Source organism: Dermacentor albipictus, chromosome 3 (genome assembly GCF_038994185.2).
Source record: "Dermacentor albipictus isolate Rhodes 1998 colony chromosome 3, USDA_Dalb.pri_finalv2, whole genome shotgun sequence".
NCBI lineage: Eukaryota > Metazoa > Arthropoda > Arachnida > Ixodida > Ixodidae > Dermacentor > Dermacentor albipictus.
In genome coordinates, this window is record NC_091823.1 from 13599728 (window position 1) to 13612920 (window position 13193).

Genomic DNA, 13193 nt, shown 5'->3' on the forward strand with positions numbered 1-13193 from the left:
AATTCTAGCAAGCATTGTAGAGAGTTTACATTACAGCTAAGATGACAGCTTTGTGCCTAAGAATTGGAATGCATCTAGAACTGCCTGTAAAACGTCTCTGCACCATGACGCCACCTCATGCTGACAAGCAGCAGCTGGCAAAACCTCATATTATTGCTGTATTTTACCCCTTTATGTATGCAAGCCTATGAAAAAGACACTGTCACTTATATTAAGGAGGGACACGGGTCTTAGAGACCGAAAAATCACAGAAAATATCATTTTTTTGAAAACATTATTTTTGGATTCTAGTGTCTGATGCATCTCAGAAATGTTCACACACCTTGGACCAATACTTTAGTCGTAATGTCATTTTATATCCTGTCGGCGAGCTGTATTTTTACTGATAAATGCACAAAAAAAGGGGCCTTTTTCGGTGACACGCAGTTGCCGTTCTAAGTTTCCGATCGCAGCCATCTTGCTCTTGTTTGAAAGAGCAACTCTTCTTTAGTTTTCGCGTTACTTTGTGCACAGAATGGCTATCAAGAAAAAGCCAGTGAAAAAGTTGTCCCGATGCACAATTCCATTTGCCGACTGAGACACGTGACCATAAGCACTCTCTGCCATTGGCGGATTTTCGCTGTTGTCTGCCCGGGCAGCTCCAGTGTGTGCAGCGTGGCACGAAACGATGTCAAATTCAGTTTGCTATGAACCATAAATTCAGCAAACAGAATAAGAAATGAATGGTGTTTAAACTTTCGAAAGTGCCAAGTAGCTTTGGAAGATGCCGGCAATAGTTTGCTACCCGTGCTAAGCGCCACCGAAGCCTGCAGGCTTGACTGCGGAATAGGCTTAGCCGATAAACGCGGTTCTGGCAGCAGTTGGCGTTCGTGCGGCATTCCAGCACAACTACTGCAACATGACAATTTGGAGAAAGCAAAGGCGGCTGAAGAAAAACTGCAAGACTTTGTTTGCATCAATGCCAGCTACCAAGTGAAGATTAGATTTTCTCGCTCATGCTGATGCCACCGCGGCTGGCAAGGTTGCGATGCAGACCCAATTCGTTATGCTAAGCCGCGATTCTATAAATGCTCTGCTGTTTTGTGTAAAACGCAAGTTGCGGTGTGGGAGTGGGTAAAGGCGAATGTGACTGCAGTCTCACCATAGAGATAGTCATCTCATGTGCAATCTGCAGCGATGCAGAGCGTGAGTGGTAGTCAAATGCGCACCTCGTTTCTCGTGAACAATCTTGCTGTGCACAAAATGAGAAGCACCAATAATTGGTAAATGGCATTCAATGACATTTTTTTGCGATTAAAGATATTCATCTTGTGCGCGATATGCATTGATGCCACGTCAACCAATCAAACACGCAACCCATTCCTTGTCAACATTCTCTGCTGAGTGCGAAAATGCGGAGTACCGGTAATCGGCAAACGACACATTTTATTTTATTTTGCTTTTTTTTTTCTCTCAATAATAAACGTTTCACACTGTGGCATACATACTGGGTAATGTACCAGGGGCATGTTATCTGTTACAACTGGCGACATGTACACACTTCATTATTATCCTGAATAAATAGAGTTCTCTGTGTTTTTCTCAATTTTCTCAAAACTACCGTATTTACTTGCATAATGATCGCACTTTTTGTCAGAAAAATTGACGCAAATTCAGGGGTGCTATCATTACACGGACTAAATTTCCCGCAAAAAGAAAAAAAAAATTTTTCAGCCCGCGTTCACTGCGGGATGCTGGTGCAGGACACCAAAACAAAAATGGCGGCCGGCGGAGCAAGCCGAACGAGATTTTTTTTTCTCGCGAGCAAATTTAGGCAGATGAAGTGTATTAAACACCCCAAGAACATCTGAAGCCACAAGCACAAGATTAGGCAAATCTGCCTACTACACTCATAATTTCCATGGTAGCTTAACAATCCTATAGTGCCAGAGTTCCCACTAAAGATTTTAATACTTGTAGTGCGAACATTGTTTACTTTTATTTTTTTCACAGGTTCGCACATGCAAAGCTTTAAAATGCAGCAATCATGTTTTTCTCAGCTTGTTTTGTCGTCATAACGTGGCATGCTGTAGCAAAGTTCTTCAAATGTGTTCGTTTACTTGGACTTGGAGCTGTCTTCTCAGCAGTATAAGTAAGACTGGCTTCAAAGCTGGCCATAAGTGGAACACACCCAATGTTAAAAGCTCAAACTGAGGCGGAGCAGCCGTACCAATGGCAGTAATGGAGCGTTTTCGCACAGCCAGCCGTGGTGAGGCCAACTGGGGCAGCAGGGCCTCTTGGATGGCTGGTTGGCTGGGCAGAAGCAGAGCGCCAAAGCGGCTCAGCAGATCCCCCAGAATGTCCAGGGCCTCTAGCTGCACAGCAACGTCCTCCTGGCGCCCAATGGCCCGGCCAAGCCTCCCAGTCATCTTCTTGCACACAGACGCCACCAGGGTGCCCCCACTGCAAGCTGGCAGCTCCCCTATGACTGTCTTCAGACCTGCACGCAGAGAATGGGGCGCGTACCTTGTAGACAACGCTGCAAATTCAACAATGTTTCGGGCGGCACGTACTTTCTTAGAACAGGAATTCCTTATCTTTCTGAATACAGTGGACAACACCACAAACTGCACAATACATATCATGGGGTAGCATCATTTTTTAAGCACAACCGAGGGTGCTAGCAATGACATTGGTGGAGTTAATCACAAACCTACTGGGATTGTAAAGGACCCTGAAAAGCTCAGTTAAATAGCTGCCCCTCCTCTGTTAAAGATCCTGATTCCCACGTGGGTATCCTTCCGAGATTTCAAGCAATGATAGCCCCATCAACGTCAGGGCAACAGCAGACGTCTCACTTCTGCATCAGTTTCCTACATAGCCTAGGTAACCTACACTTACACACTCCACTCTGCATATTTGCCGTCCTAAAGAAGACAAATAGTCTGGATTGGAACCATTAAATGTAATAAAAATATTTGTAAACTAAATATTTTGGCTTTGTGTCAAATAACACCAAGGAACACATGTCATTACTCCCTATGAGCACACACACACATGTACGCGTATGAAATACAGTGTGAAGGGGACCAAGAAAAATGAGCCACATTCTACTATCAAAAAAAACACACAAACACAAATTTTTCTTTTTGGCACTGATAGGTACAGTACTCACAAAATGAAACGTGACAGGGAAACTTTAAGTACATACTACATACGTGGAATTACCTGAGCGTACCGTGTCACGTCACTATGAATCAGGCCACTAATGGCGTTTTTCACTGGTCAGTCTGGAGCATGATTTTTTGCTCCATGGCGGCGAATCCAAATTTCACTGGTCGACATGGAGCGGGTACACACTTTCTGGTGGTCGTTTCGCATCAACTCGCTCCGTGCCGGTTTGCTCTCACTTGCTTTGCTGCCGAGGTGCAGATTTGGGCAGAAATAGAACCAGAAGCATACGTCACTTCCACTCGCTGTAGGACGGCGATTTGGTGGCCATAAAAACGCACAGAGCAGAAATTGGTTCTGTGACGAGTGCACAGACTTGCGGTACAATCCACCGTGGAGCATTTTCGCTCTCTGCTGGTAGATTCGGACAGGTGAAATGTGAGCACTCGCTCCAGGATTTTGGCGACCGCTCCAGATAGACCAGTGAAAAACATTAAGTCACTCTTAAATGCACAAGTGAAAATTACACCGATGTCACACGGACTGTAGAAATGAAACTATGCTCATTAGTTAGCCCCAAATCGATGCGTTTCATTTTGTGAGCACTGTACATGAAGGAAACAGTTTGCGGGGCTTACTGTGATGACAGGTATGACAGCTTGTTGCATGAGATAACGTAACCTTGTCAGACAACAAAATCCTAGTGACACAATCGATCTTGAAGTCAGTTCTTATTGACAAATGGACATCTACGAACCTGTAGGACTACTTCCTTGATCAGGTGGCACGGGTAGGTTCATGTACGCGGACATAGGACACATTATTCCAGTTTGTTCAAACAAAAGCATCTTTTCCTTGCCTAAACACATAGATACAAGCTAAATATGCATTGCAATTTGTTGCCTTAATTTTTCGTCCTGAAGTGCCATGTCACCTAGCGGTATATCCTAGCGGTATATATGAAATGTATAAGGTCGTCCAATATGAAAGAGAATGCAGAATCTTAGTTCAAAGCCGGTAATTTTCCTTGTATGTGCTTGTAGTTAGGAAATGTTTTACTATCAGCAGGAACCTTCAACAGAATGCATACTTAATAATCAGCGTGAAAACAAAGGAAGACCCAGAGTTAGAAGAACACAGGACGAGCGCAAACTCTGTCTCCCGTCGTTTTCACACTGATCATTAAGTACGCATCCTTTCCAACTTGCCCACCTTTCTACCTTACTTCAACAGAATAACTGCCTAACAAATAGCTACGAGTGTGGTTCTGACTTGCACATTTGCAGGTATTGCAGTTCAAACACAGATAAGGTGTTCCCTTTCACATTGTATGAAGGTGTACAGCACATTACTTTTTTATCCTCAAGGATGACGCAGCGGTACGTCTCACAAGGCGTCGTCTACAAAATCAGTTGTGCCGACTGTCCGGCATCATACATCGGGGAAACCAAAAATCTAAAAGAAAGGATCACACAACACGAGATCGACATCGGAACATTCAACCGTATTCGCAGCATCGTAGCTGAACACTCTGAAGACGCCGACCACAAAATTGCTTTGCAGGAAACTGAAATCCTTCAAGCAGAGACGAACTGGCGAAAGAGACTACTACTGGAGTCATGGCACATTCAGAATACGGGGAATAAAATAAACCGCGTGAAGGGCAACCTACCCTCGGTGTATGTCCATGGCCTTGGCGACATGACGAAAAGAAGAAAAGGACACACAGCCACGTAGACTCCCGCTTGTTTCACCAACACAAAAACGTCGGCACGACCCTGTAACCTTCCCCCCTCCCCCCCGCCTCCCATCAAGGGCACCCTCGCGAGCCCTCTCCCCAGCACCGGTCATCCCAGCACCACGGAAGCCGTCAACAACGCCCCCCCCCCCTTCTTTTGTTTCCCCCCACCTTTCCGTCTGTGAAGTGTCTCCCCACCTCCCATGCTCTCCCTTCCTTTCTTTGCAAAAGACTCTTTAAAAGCGGCACACCGCCACCCCCGAAGAAGAACCCCCTGAAGAAGGAGCCGAATGGGCTCCGAAACGTCGGGCTAATAAAATTCAGTTATTTGGTTGGAGTCAGTCGCAAGTCCTAATAAATTTCCCAACCAGACAGGCAATTCTGTCGAAATGTTTAGCTTCAAGTCTCACAAAAAGTATCAATATTCCTGAAAATTTATGAAGACAAAATGATTAAGTGCTTATATCTAAACATTACACGTACATTACACCTACTGATGCCCACAAGGATAAACACGGAGTCTGAAAAGGGTAAATGTGCCAAACACAAATTATCCTGACAACTATGAGATCTGGATTTTTATCCTGCAGATAGGACATTCTTTAAGGGGCCCTGAAACAGTTCGGACAAATTTTGTAGACGCGTAGGGTACAGCTTAAGTAGAACATTCGCACCACAATTTAAGTGAAGCGTTACGTATTAATGGAGCTACAAGCGATTAGAAGTTACCCTCCTCCCGAGCCATGCTTTTCCTCCTCAACTCATTCGCCGAGCGAGCGGGGCTAGGCTCCGCCTTCACTGGTCCTGCGTCACGATGCGAGGTCACATCATCCACTTCCGGTTGTTTTGAAGCCCGCCCCCGCCCGCGCGAAACCTCTCCGCTAGCCGCTTGGCTGTCGACCCCAAGCGAGAGCTATCGAAGCAGTGTGCATTGCGAGCATTCTGTCGTAGCGCCGAACGTGTCTGGTATTCCGTTAGCCACAGGCAAGCTGGTCATATCGGCAAATGACTGGAGGCATAAACTCAAGCTGATGAAGGAACTTTGGCGCAGACGTACGTGAGCGGCCTGATCGGTCTGCACGGTCCAGACACTTGTTGGCGCAGCGCTTAACCAGCCAAACAAAGCGCTAATATTGCTCTAACCAAGTGTAAAACATTTTAAACATTTATAAAAACGTGTTCATGATTACACTCCTGCGAAAAATACGCACCAGCAGCAAAAAAGAATACGCTTCGTTGCTGCTACTGTGTATGGTTGAGCTCTATGCCACCAGGTGGCTGCACCGTGCAGACCATTCACCTTTGCCCTTCTGCTCGTCTCGGCTCATCCCGTTACGGCACAGTCAAGCGGCCAGACCCTGTCCCCTTGCGCTTACGTTTTCCCTAATACGGGACTCGCGAAACGCTAGTGCGTTAGTAATCTTCCGGTGTAAAGTGACGGCCACAAACGTGCAAATCCTGGTGCCGATCGGATAGTGGCAGTCCGATGCGCAGCAGCCAGTTCGCTCGTACGCTGCCCTGCAGAGGGACACGATGTCACAGCTTGACATATTGCCAGTCGCTACATTTGCAGTCCACAAGGCAACAAAGTCGAATCATAGTGCTCGTGAAAAGACCGAGACCAACTCTGACCGCGAAGCTCTCGTCAAAATGGAGTACGTTGTAACAGAAGCAGACCACACTTGCTGTGTGCCGGAAGTGCTTAAGTGTACTGAAAAATTGTTCTTGTGCATTCTCTTTCTGCTACTTTCTCTCTATAAAAACAAATTAACTAACATTCCAACTATTATGAAGATCATTTGTTTACCATAAAGTTGGAAAAATTATCGATCACGCACCCTGGTCAGCCAATCGGATAGCTCGCCCCACTGACGTCATATGGGTTATTTCGGTCATATGGGTAGGGACGGCTTAAAATTCCGCCGAGCAGTGCGCTGCGATCGGCAGCTATGTGCATTTTTAAAACCTTATAATAAATTACACGCTTTACTCAGAGCACTTAGATGTGTCAATGATCAGAAGGACCTACTCTAACGACTCAGTACGTTTGTAGAAAATCGTCAAAAGCGTTGCAGGGTCCCTTTAACTATGAGAACCAAATTAACATTGCAAATTAACATTGCCCCCAGAGTAAGTCATTGTATGTCATATAAGGAAACTGGAGGCAGTGTCTCACCAAATCCAGTGACTGTTACTAGCAAACAGCTGTTTGCAAAATGAAAGGTAGCAGATTCATCACACCACATGGTACAGTAACTTCTAAACAACAAAGAAAAGCAAAAGACTGCAGCGATTCATCACCTACAGAGCAAGAAGAGCATGTGCAAAACAAAGGCACCTTAGAAAGAGGCTGAAAATACGCAATCAGTTTTCTGTGCTCTGCAAGACCGTATATTCAATATCGGACAACCAGCTTGTGACTACTATCACAGTATCACTAAAAATGCCTTGTTAAAAAGGCTTCAAGATTAGCAAATCTGGTGTATCTTAAAATGACATCGATCCATTAAATTTAAATTTATTCTATTCATATATTTGGAAGCGTTCCTGAATTAGCAGCACAATATTTCACTGTTTGAATAAAAATTAAGTTGAGGAAATGATTCTACGAGACAGCACAGCCTTGGACTGGTTGAATCGATGTTTACCAACATTTGCAGATACTGCAACAAATATCCCTTACCAGCTAAAGTGGGTTTACCTTGACAGCCCCCTGATCATAGAAGTTGTGAATGTACACACAAAAGAGCTTACCTATGCTAGAAATGTCGCGCAGCTGCTCCTTTTCAGACATCATGTTGTTACAGAGGCTGTCGACTATGGTCTCTACTTGGTACTCCTTCACCTTGTTCACCAGTGGGCCAAGGCTGGATTAGAACAAGCACTGTTAGTTTTCGCAGAAATTTGACATATAGATCACTTGCTAGACACCAAGCACATCCAAAGCAAGAAGCAATTGCACTCGGTGCTGTATTTCAGGCTGTGTCAGTAGCTTTAGGTAATATATTCAGCAAGTTCTTTCTGCAGGAATTTATTTAATATCTTACCATTTCACAGCAAGATTTTGTACTTCTCCATTCTTATCTTCCAAAAGTTTCAGGAGCATCTTCACTACCTGAGAAAGGAACATGGTTTCAAACAGTGGTCAACAGTCCATACTGCATTGATGTGTTACATACTAAGAGGACATCAAAATTTCTACAAATGATACAAATGTGACGTTTCTTAAATATTATCATTAACACATTTGGCTACTAGTCAGGCTACAAAACAAAGTGTAAATCCTCATTGACTAGTAAGAAAGAATCAGTCAACTGCTCTTGGAGAATGCACTATAGAGGCAAAACTGTCACGTTTGGCAACAGCCTCTATGTATGAGCAACTGAAATTAAAGTAAAAGGTGCAATGTGCAATCGCTTGCCTTCCTTTCACTGTCATCATCAAGTTTGATAGAGTCTTTTTGCAGTTCTTGCATCAAATCATTTGTGGCCATGAAGCGGTAGTCCTTGTCACTGGACGTCATCTGTAATCAACACATGTTCATGAACAGCTTGTACCAGTTTCAGCATTCAAAAGAAACTTCGCTTTTAGAAAAAATTTTCCCTCAACACTGTCACGGTTACTTCATCATGGACAACCAAGATTTTACACGCCAACTTCCCATGTAGGCTGTGGCCATGCTGCCTTTAGGAGGGCTGACTTGTTGGACTAGTTGGTCTTGCATTGCGACTATGGTGCTTAGCGCAAAGTGGCAGACAGACATAAATGAGAAACAGACAAGGATGAGCATTACTCTTAACTGTTAATTCACAGGCCACCCACTTATATAGATATATACTAGCTTGGACACATGCACCCCCATCACATAAAATCATCAATTCTGTTTTGATTGCGCCTGTCTGTTCTTTTTTTCTTTTTTTTGCATAAAGTACCATAGCCAAACCACATACTCCCGTGACTGAGAGAGACCTTGCAAAGGCTTGGAAATTCACATCATCCATAACAGCCCAGCAGAGTGGTTTGTCTCCAGAAACAGAATGCATTTTACTTAATGCACCCTGGCCAGGGCTTAAAAGGGCACTAAAGCAAAGCAATATATATCAGTTTAGACTAGTTTTCTTTCAAAATGGTGCTTGCGTTAACACTGTGGCAATAGGTTATGACAAAAGAAAGTAAGGCCGATTTCCTTCTTTTTTAATTTTGTGTCAGAACCCCAACACCGGTAACATCAGTGTCAGGTCAGACTTAAATGCATTTCTTTTCATATTTAGAATGTTGCGGCTCACATACAGCATGCAGCTAAAAGACTTATGTGCAGTCATGCACAGAATCAGATCAGCATGTGATGTTAGGTTAAGAAAACTTGCATATAAGGCTCTAAGTGAAACCGTATTACGGTATGGCATTACAATCTATGGACTTCCTTCACCATATAGGCTAAACATGTTAAATAGCATAATACAAAAAATAATGAACAATATATCATACAGAACAAACAGCAACTCCATCAGCCACAGTGAGCTGATGGTAGAACATGGCATATTTGATGTTACAACTTTTTCTTTCGGTGGTAATTACGAAACATTGTTTTGATGAATCCTTTAAAACAAAAAATGTAAAAGCTCATCATCTGCACAAGACTGAGACATTCATAGTAGGGTTCGTTACAGCGCAACACAAAACAAGGACAAAAGAAGGTATAAAGTGACGACACGGCACCGTGTCGTCGTCGAATCCCAACGAACTGGCCCTGTGTCCTATGAATCCCAACCAACAGTCTTAACTTGCCGTTTTGACTGAGACATTCGTGCAGGCTAAAGCATTGATGAACTATGGTAAGAGAACGAGAGAATTAGATCATTTTATGGTACCGTTCTACTTTAATAAAATACAAGTCCCCAAAGTATCCTCATTCAGGAAAACAAAAGATTTTGTACGTCACACAGTTCTGACAAGTGGCTGGGAATAATAGAAGAAAACTATCTGACAGGACTTTTTCTGATGAACTTTCACTAACAACTGTATAAAACAGACTAGAGTATTGTGTTCTTTCTTATGTGTATTGTGTTCTTTTTACTTTCTAATAGTCATTGGAGACTGCTACTCTTCCAAAACATTTACAACTGCGTATGATGAAATAGAGGGTTGTGCTGTACATATATTTTGCTGCTGTAACATGTCTTAGCTTAAACTATTGTTCGTGCAGGAACAAATACTAGATATTAGGCAAGCGATGGAGGAAAAGAGAGAGGGAATGGAAGGGAGGCAATTTGTGTACTTGTATTATGCCTTGTTGAAGGCAAATACACAGTGGTCCGAATAAAAGCATTGATGCTATTGTGGACTACAGGTCACTGTTTGTGGCACATACAAAAAATCTAATTTTGCTATTGTACTTATATTTTTTATTCTCTTCCTATTGTTTCCGCTGTTCTAAGAGCACAAGACTGTGTCATTCGGGCCATAGCACTGCCCAGTCCCGCTCAAAACATCATTGCTTTGGCGGGCTGACAAAATATTTGATTGTATGTTTTATGTTCTAATGAAAAAGAAAGATAGTAAAAATTTGCAAAGGTGTCTTCAGCTTGCTTAGCATACAATGCAGTTCATATTTACCAATAAAAGAGTAACTAGGCCTAAGGTGACAATAATCCATGTCATCACGCTGAGCTGAGTGCCACTAGCTTCTCATTTTTGCATCTTTCCTTGCTTACCAAGCCTTCTTTCTTCGTAAGAGTGGCATTTGTGGTAGTGTACAATTTGATAATACCACTGAAATTATTTATCTCTGTAGTGTTTCTTTATTCAATATTCATATCACCATAAAACTTGTATCAACTGTGATCGTCTCATCAATATTTGACAGTAACTGGATATCATGCTGTACCATTTCATACCCAAACCAAGCAGCCGGCATTCAAAATTTTGAGTACCTGAGCAGTATTTCAATTTTTATGATGTGGCAATGATTGCTACATCTGAAACGGAGGGGTGTTGGCCATCGACCATATAGCAACTGATGTGGACTAGAATGCACACAAATGTATAATGGGATGCAGCTGTCTTGTCACTTAGAATGCAACGTTTAGGCTTTGCTGAGGTGAAGAACAAAACTGCAAGTTGAAAGCAGACAATGCCACTTTGTTTTGGACACCCCAAACAAATGGCCACTATACCCAGTCTAAATATACACAGTTGGTGTTCTCTTTTTGGTGGTTATGTCAGTTGCCTACTCCTAGGTGTCCAAGTGATCCTTTAGCTGCAAATTATGCTTATCGAATTTCGGTGAATGCACAGTCCTACCTTACTGAGGTGCTATTTTGTTAAGGCAAATCCTGGTATTATTTCAAAAATTTCTAAGAATATGCAGAAGCTGCCAGTATAGTTGGAAAACAATTCAAGCAGCCTACGCTTAGCCCTCGTAAACTATTTTACTCGGTATCTTTGCTCGTTTTACACCAAAAAGGAGATGACACAGCACGCTCCTACACTCCAGTTCAGAGATTCATGCCAAGATAGTAGATATCAGTGTTCCGATCTGCGGCTTCTCGCAGCCGCTTCACTTCGACGACCTCTTTATCACACGTCGCTTAACCTTTCTGAAACATAATCACATGTCAACAGGGGCTGAAGCTGAGGCTGGACAGTACGCTGAGCGCGACCACGCTTTGCACCCAAAACCCATGAAGCTTAAATACGACACGCAAGATGAAGTTTATCTTTTAAATTGTCCTTGCGGGGTCTTAAGTTACGTGATGTAAAGCGCTTGTTTATAAATGGCGCACAACTACTGATTAAAAGTTGTCAAGCAAATAAACAAACAGAGGGCGTGACAAAGAAAATTTGCTGTTTACAAACACGCGTTCCAGCCGGCATCGAGCACGGAACCCGGCAAGTCACGTTTTTGGTTGCTGCATGCATAGTGCTAGATAGTGCACCTTGCCAGCTGAGAAATAGCCACGTATCAATGAAAGACAGCTGATGCAGAAATCTTGATAAGAATAATGACAAGTGGACCGCATATTTGCTTTCAATGCACCGATTAGGCTTAAATGCGATGTCACAGTCCTGAAACCATCGGCTGCGCGAAACCTGGGCTCGTCGAACGAGTGGTGTGAACTTACTTTTTCCAGCAGATTGGCGATATGGTACGAGACACCCGCCATCTTTGTGTATTATTTGGCCGAAAATAAAACAATATTTACCGGCGTGAAACGCCAGAACTCGGACTGTTCGTAGCAGGGGCAAAGCGCTCCGCTGCCTTCGAACGTTCCCGAGAGCACCACAGATGACCAGAGGAACGACATGCAAGCAGGAGAGTGCACGGGGGTGGTAACGCGCGACATCACCCACTGACGCCGGAATCCAGAACTGTCAAGCCAAGCCGCCTCGAGCCGCCATGTGCTTGTTACGGTCGGTACGGTTGCCTTTGGTTTCGAAAAGAAAAAATGCTTTTCGGCTGTTTTCACATATCGGCTACAACCAGCCATTTACTGTAGTTTAATTATAAAGCGAGGTCGGCCCAAGTGTGCGCTGTAATTTGCTACTGTGTGCTGAGAAAAGGGAACGAAAGAGGGATGAAAGATGTTGATGACAAGGATAATGGTGCAATGGGCAAGGTTCAGACTGGTGTTGCATAAGTCGCGGGCTGCTTTTTTTTCGTCACGACGATAGATGGGATTTTTTTACAAGTATTGCTCCAGGAGGGCACATGTAACCGCCAAACTGAGGCCTCGGGAGCATAGAGTCGGGAGCATAATAAAGGAGGCAGCGCGGGATCTCCAGCTAGGGCACTGAAAGGGTAGCGGGGAGATCAAAGCTGGAAGCAGGGCGGCTCGTGGGTTGGGACCGCGGAGGCCGAAGCGTGCCAGTAGGAGTTCGCATAAAAAATTGGCTGTACATTTTCGCGGACAGCCGATCTTGTACGCATTCTTGGATTAGAAGCACACAGAGATTAGATGCAGACAGGACGAGTGCTAATTAATTCTTAACTAAATGTTTATTTAAACTATCAACATATATAAGTGTATATAAGTGATTGCAAATACCGCAGCATGAAAACATGACAAGGTCTAAAGACTATCAGTTTAACATAAGAGGTCGGGAAGCCAAAAACCAAACACCAAAAGGTACTACTTGAGATTAACACACGTGCTAAGATATTGAAATTCGCTTTCCAATAGAGATTTTGATGCGTGGCTAACGCAAGTCTCTCTTAAACTTTTCATGTGAAATGCCTCTATTATTTCCCGTGTGGTTTGGCATTTGTGTCTTAAAAGGATTTTTGTGTCTTCAAACAAAGGTC

General features: G+C 43.5%; 2 protein-coding genes across 2 annotated transcripts in view; both read right to left on the reverse strand.

Annotated features, from left to right (window-relative positions):
• Cand1 (Cullin-associated and neddylation-dissociated 1) overlaps positions 1-12204 on the reverse strand; it is a 108953-nt gene extending 96749 nt beyond the window's left edge. The window contains exons 1-5 of the mRNA XM_065428039.2: positions 12013-12204; positions 8310-8411; positions 7936-8003; positions 7643-7755; positions 2210-2479 (exon numbers count right to left, since the gene is read on the reverse strand). Of these exons, the coding sequence (XP_065284111.2) occupies positions 2210-2479; positions 7643-7755; positions 7936-8003; positions 8310-8411; positions 12013-12054 (595 nt within the window). The 5' untranslated portion in view covers positions 12055-12204. The remainder of the gene's footprint in view (positions 1-2209; positions 2480-7642; positions 7756-7935; positions 8004-8309; positions 8412-12012) is intronic.
• The window catches only part of Archease (protein archease), an 86599-nt gene that overhangs the window by 50916 nt on the left and 22490 nt on the right, over positions 1-13193 (reverse strand). The window lies entirely within an intron of this gene.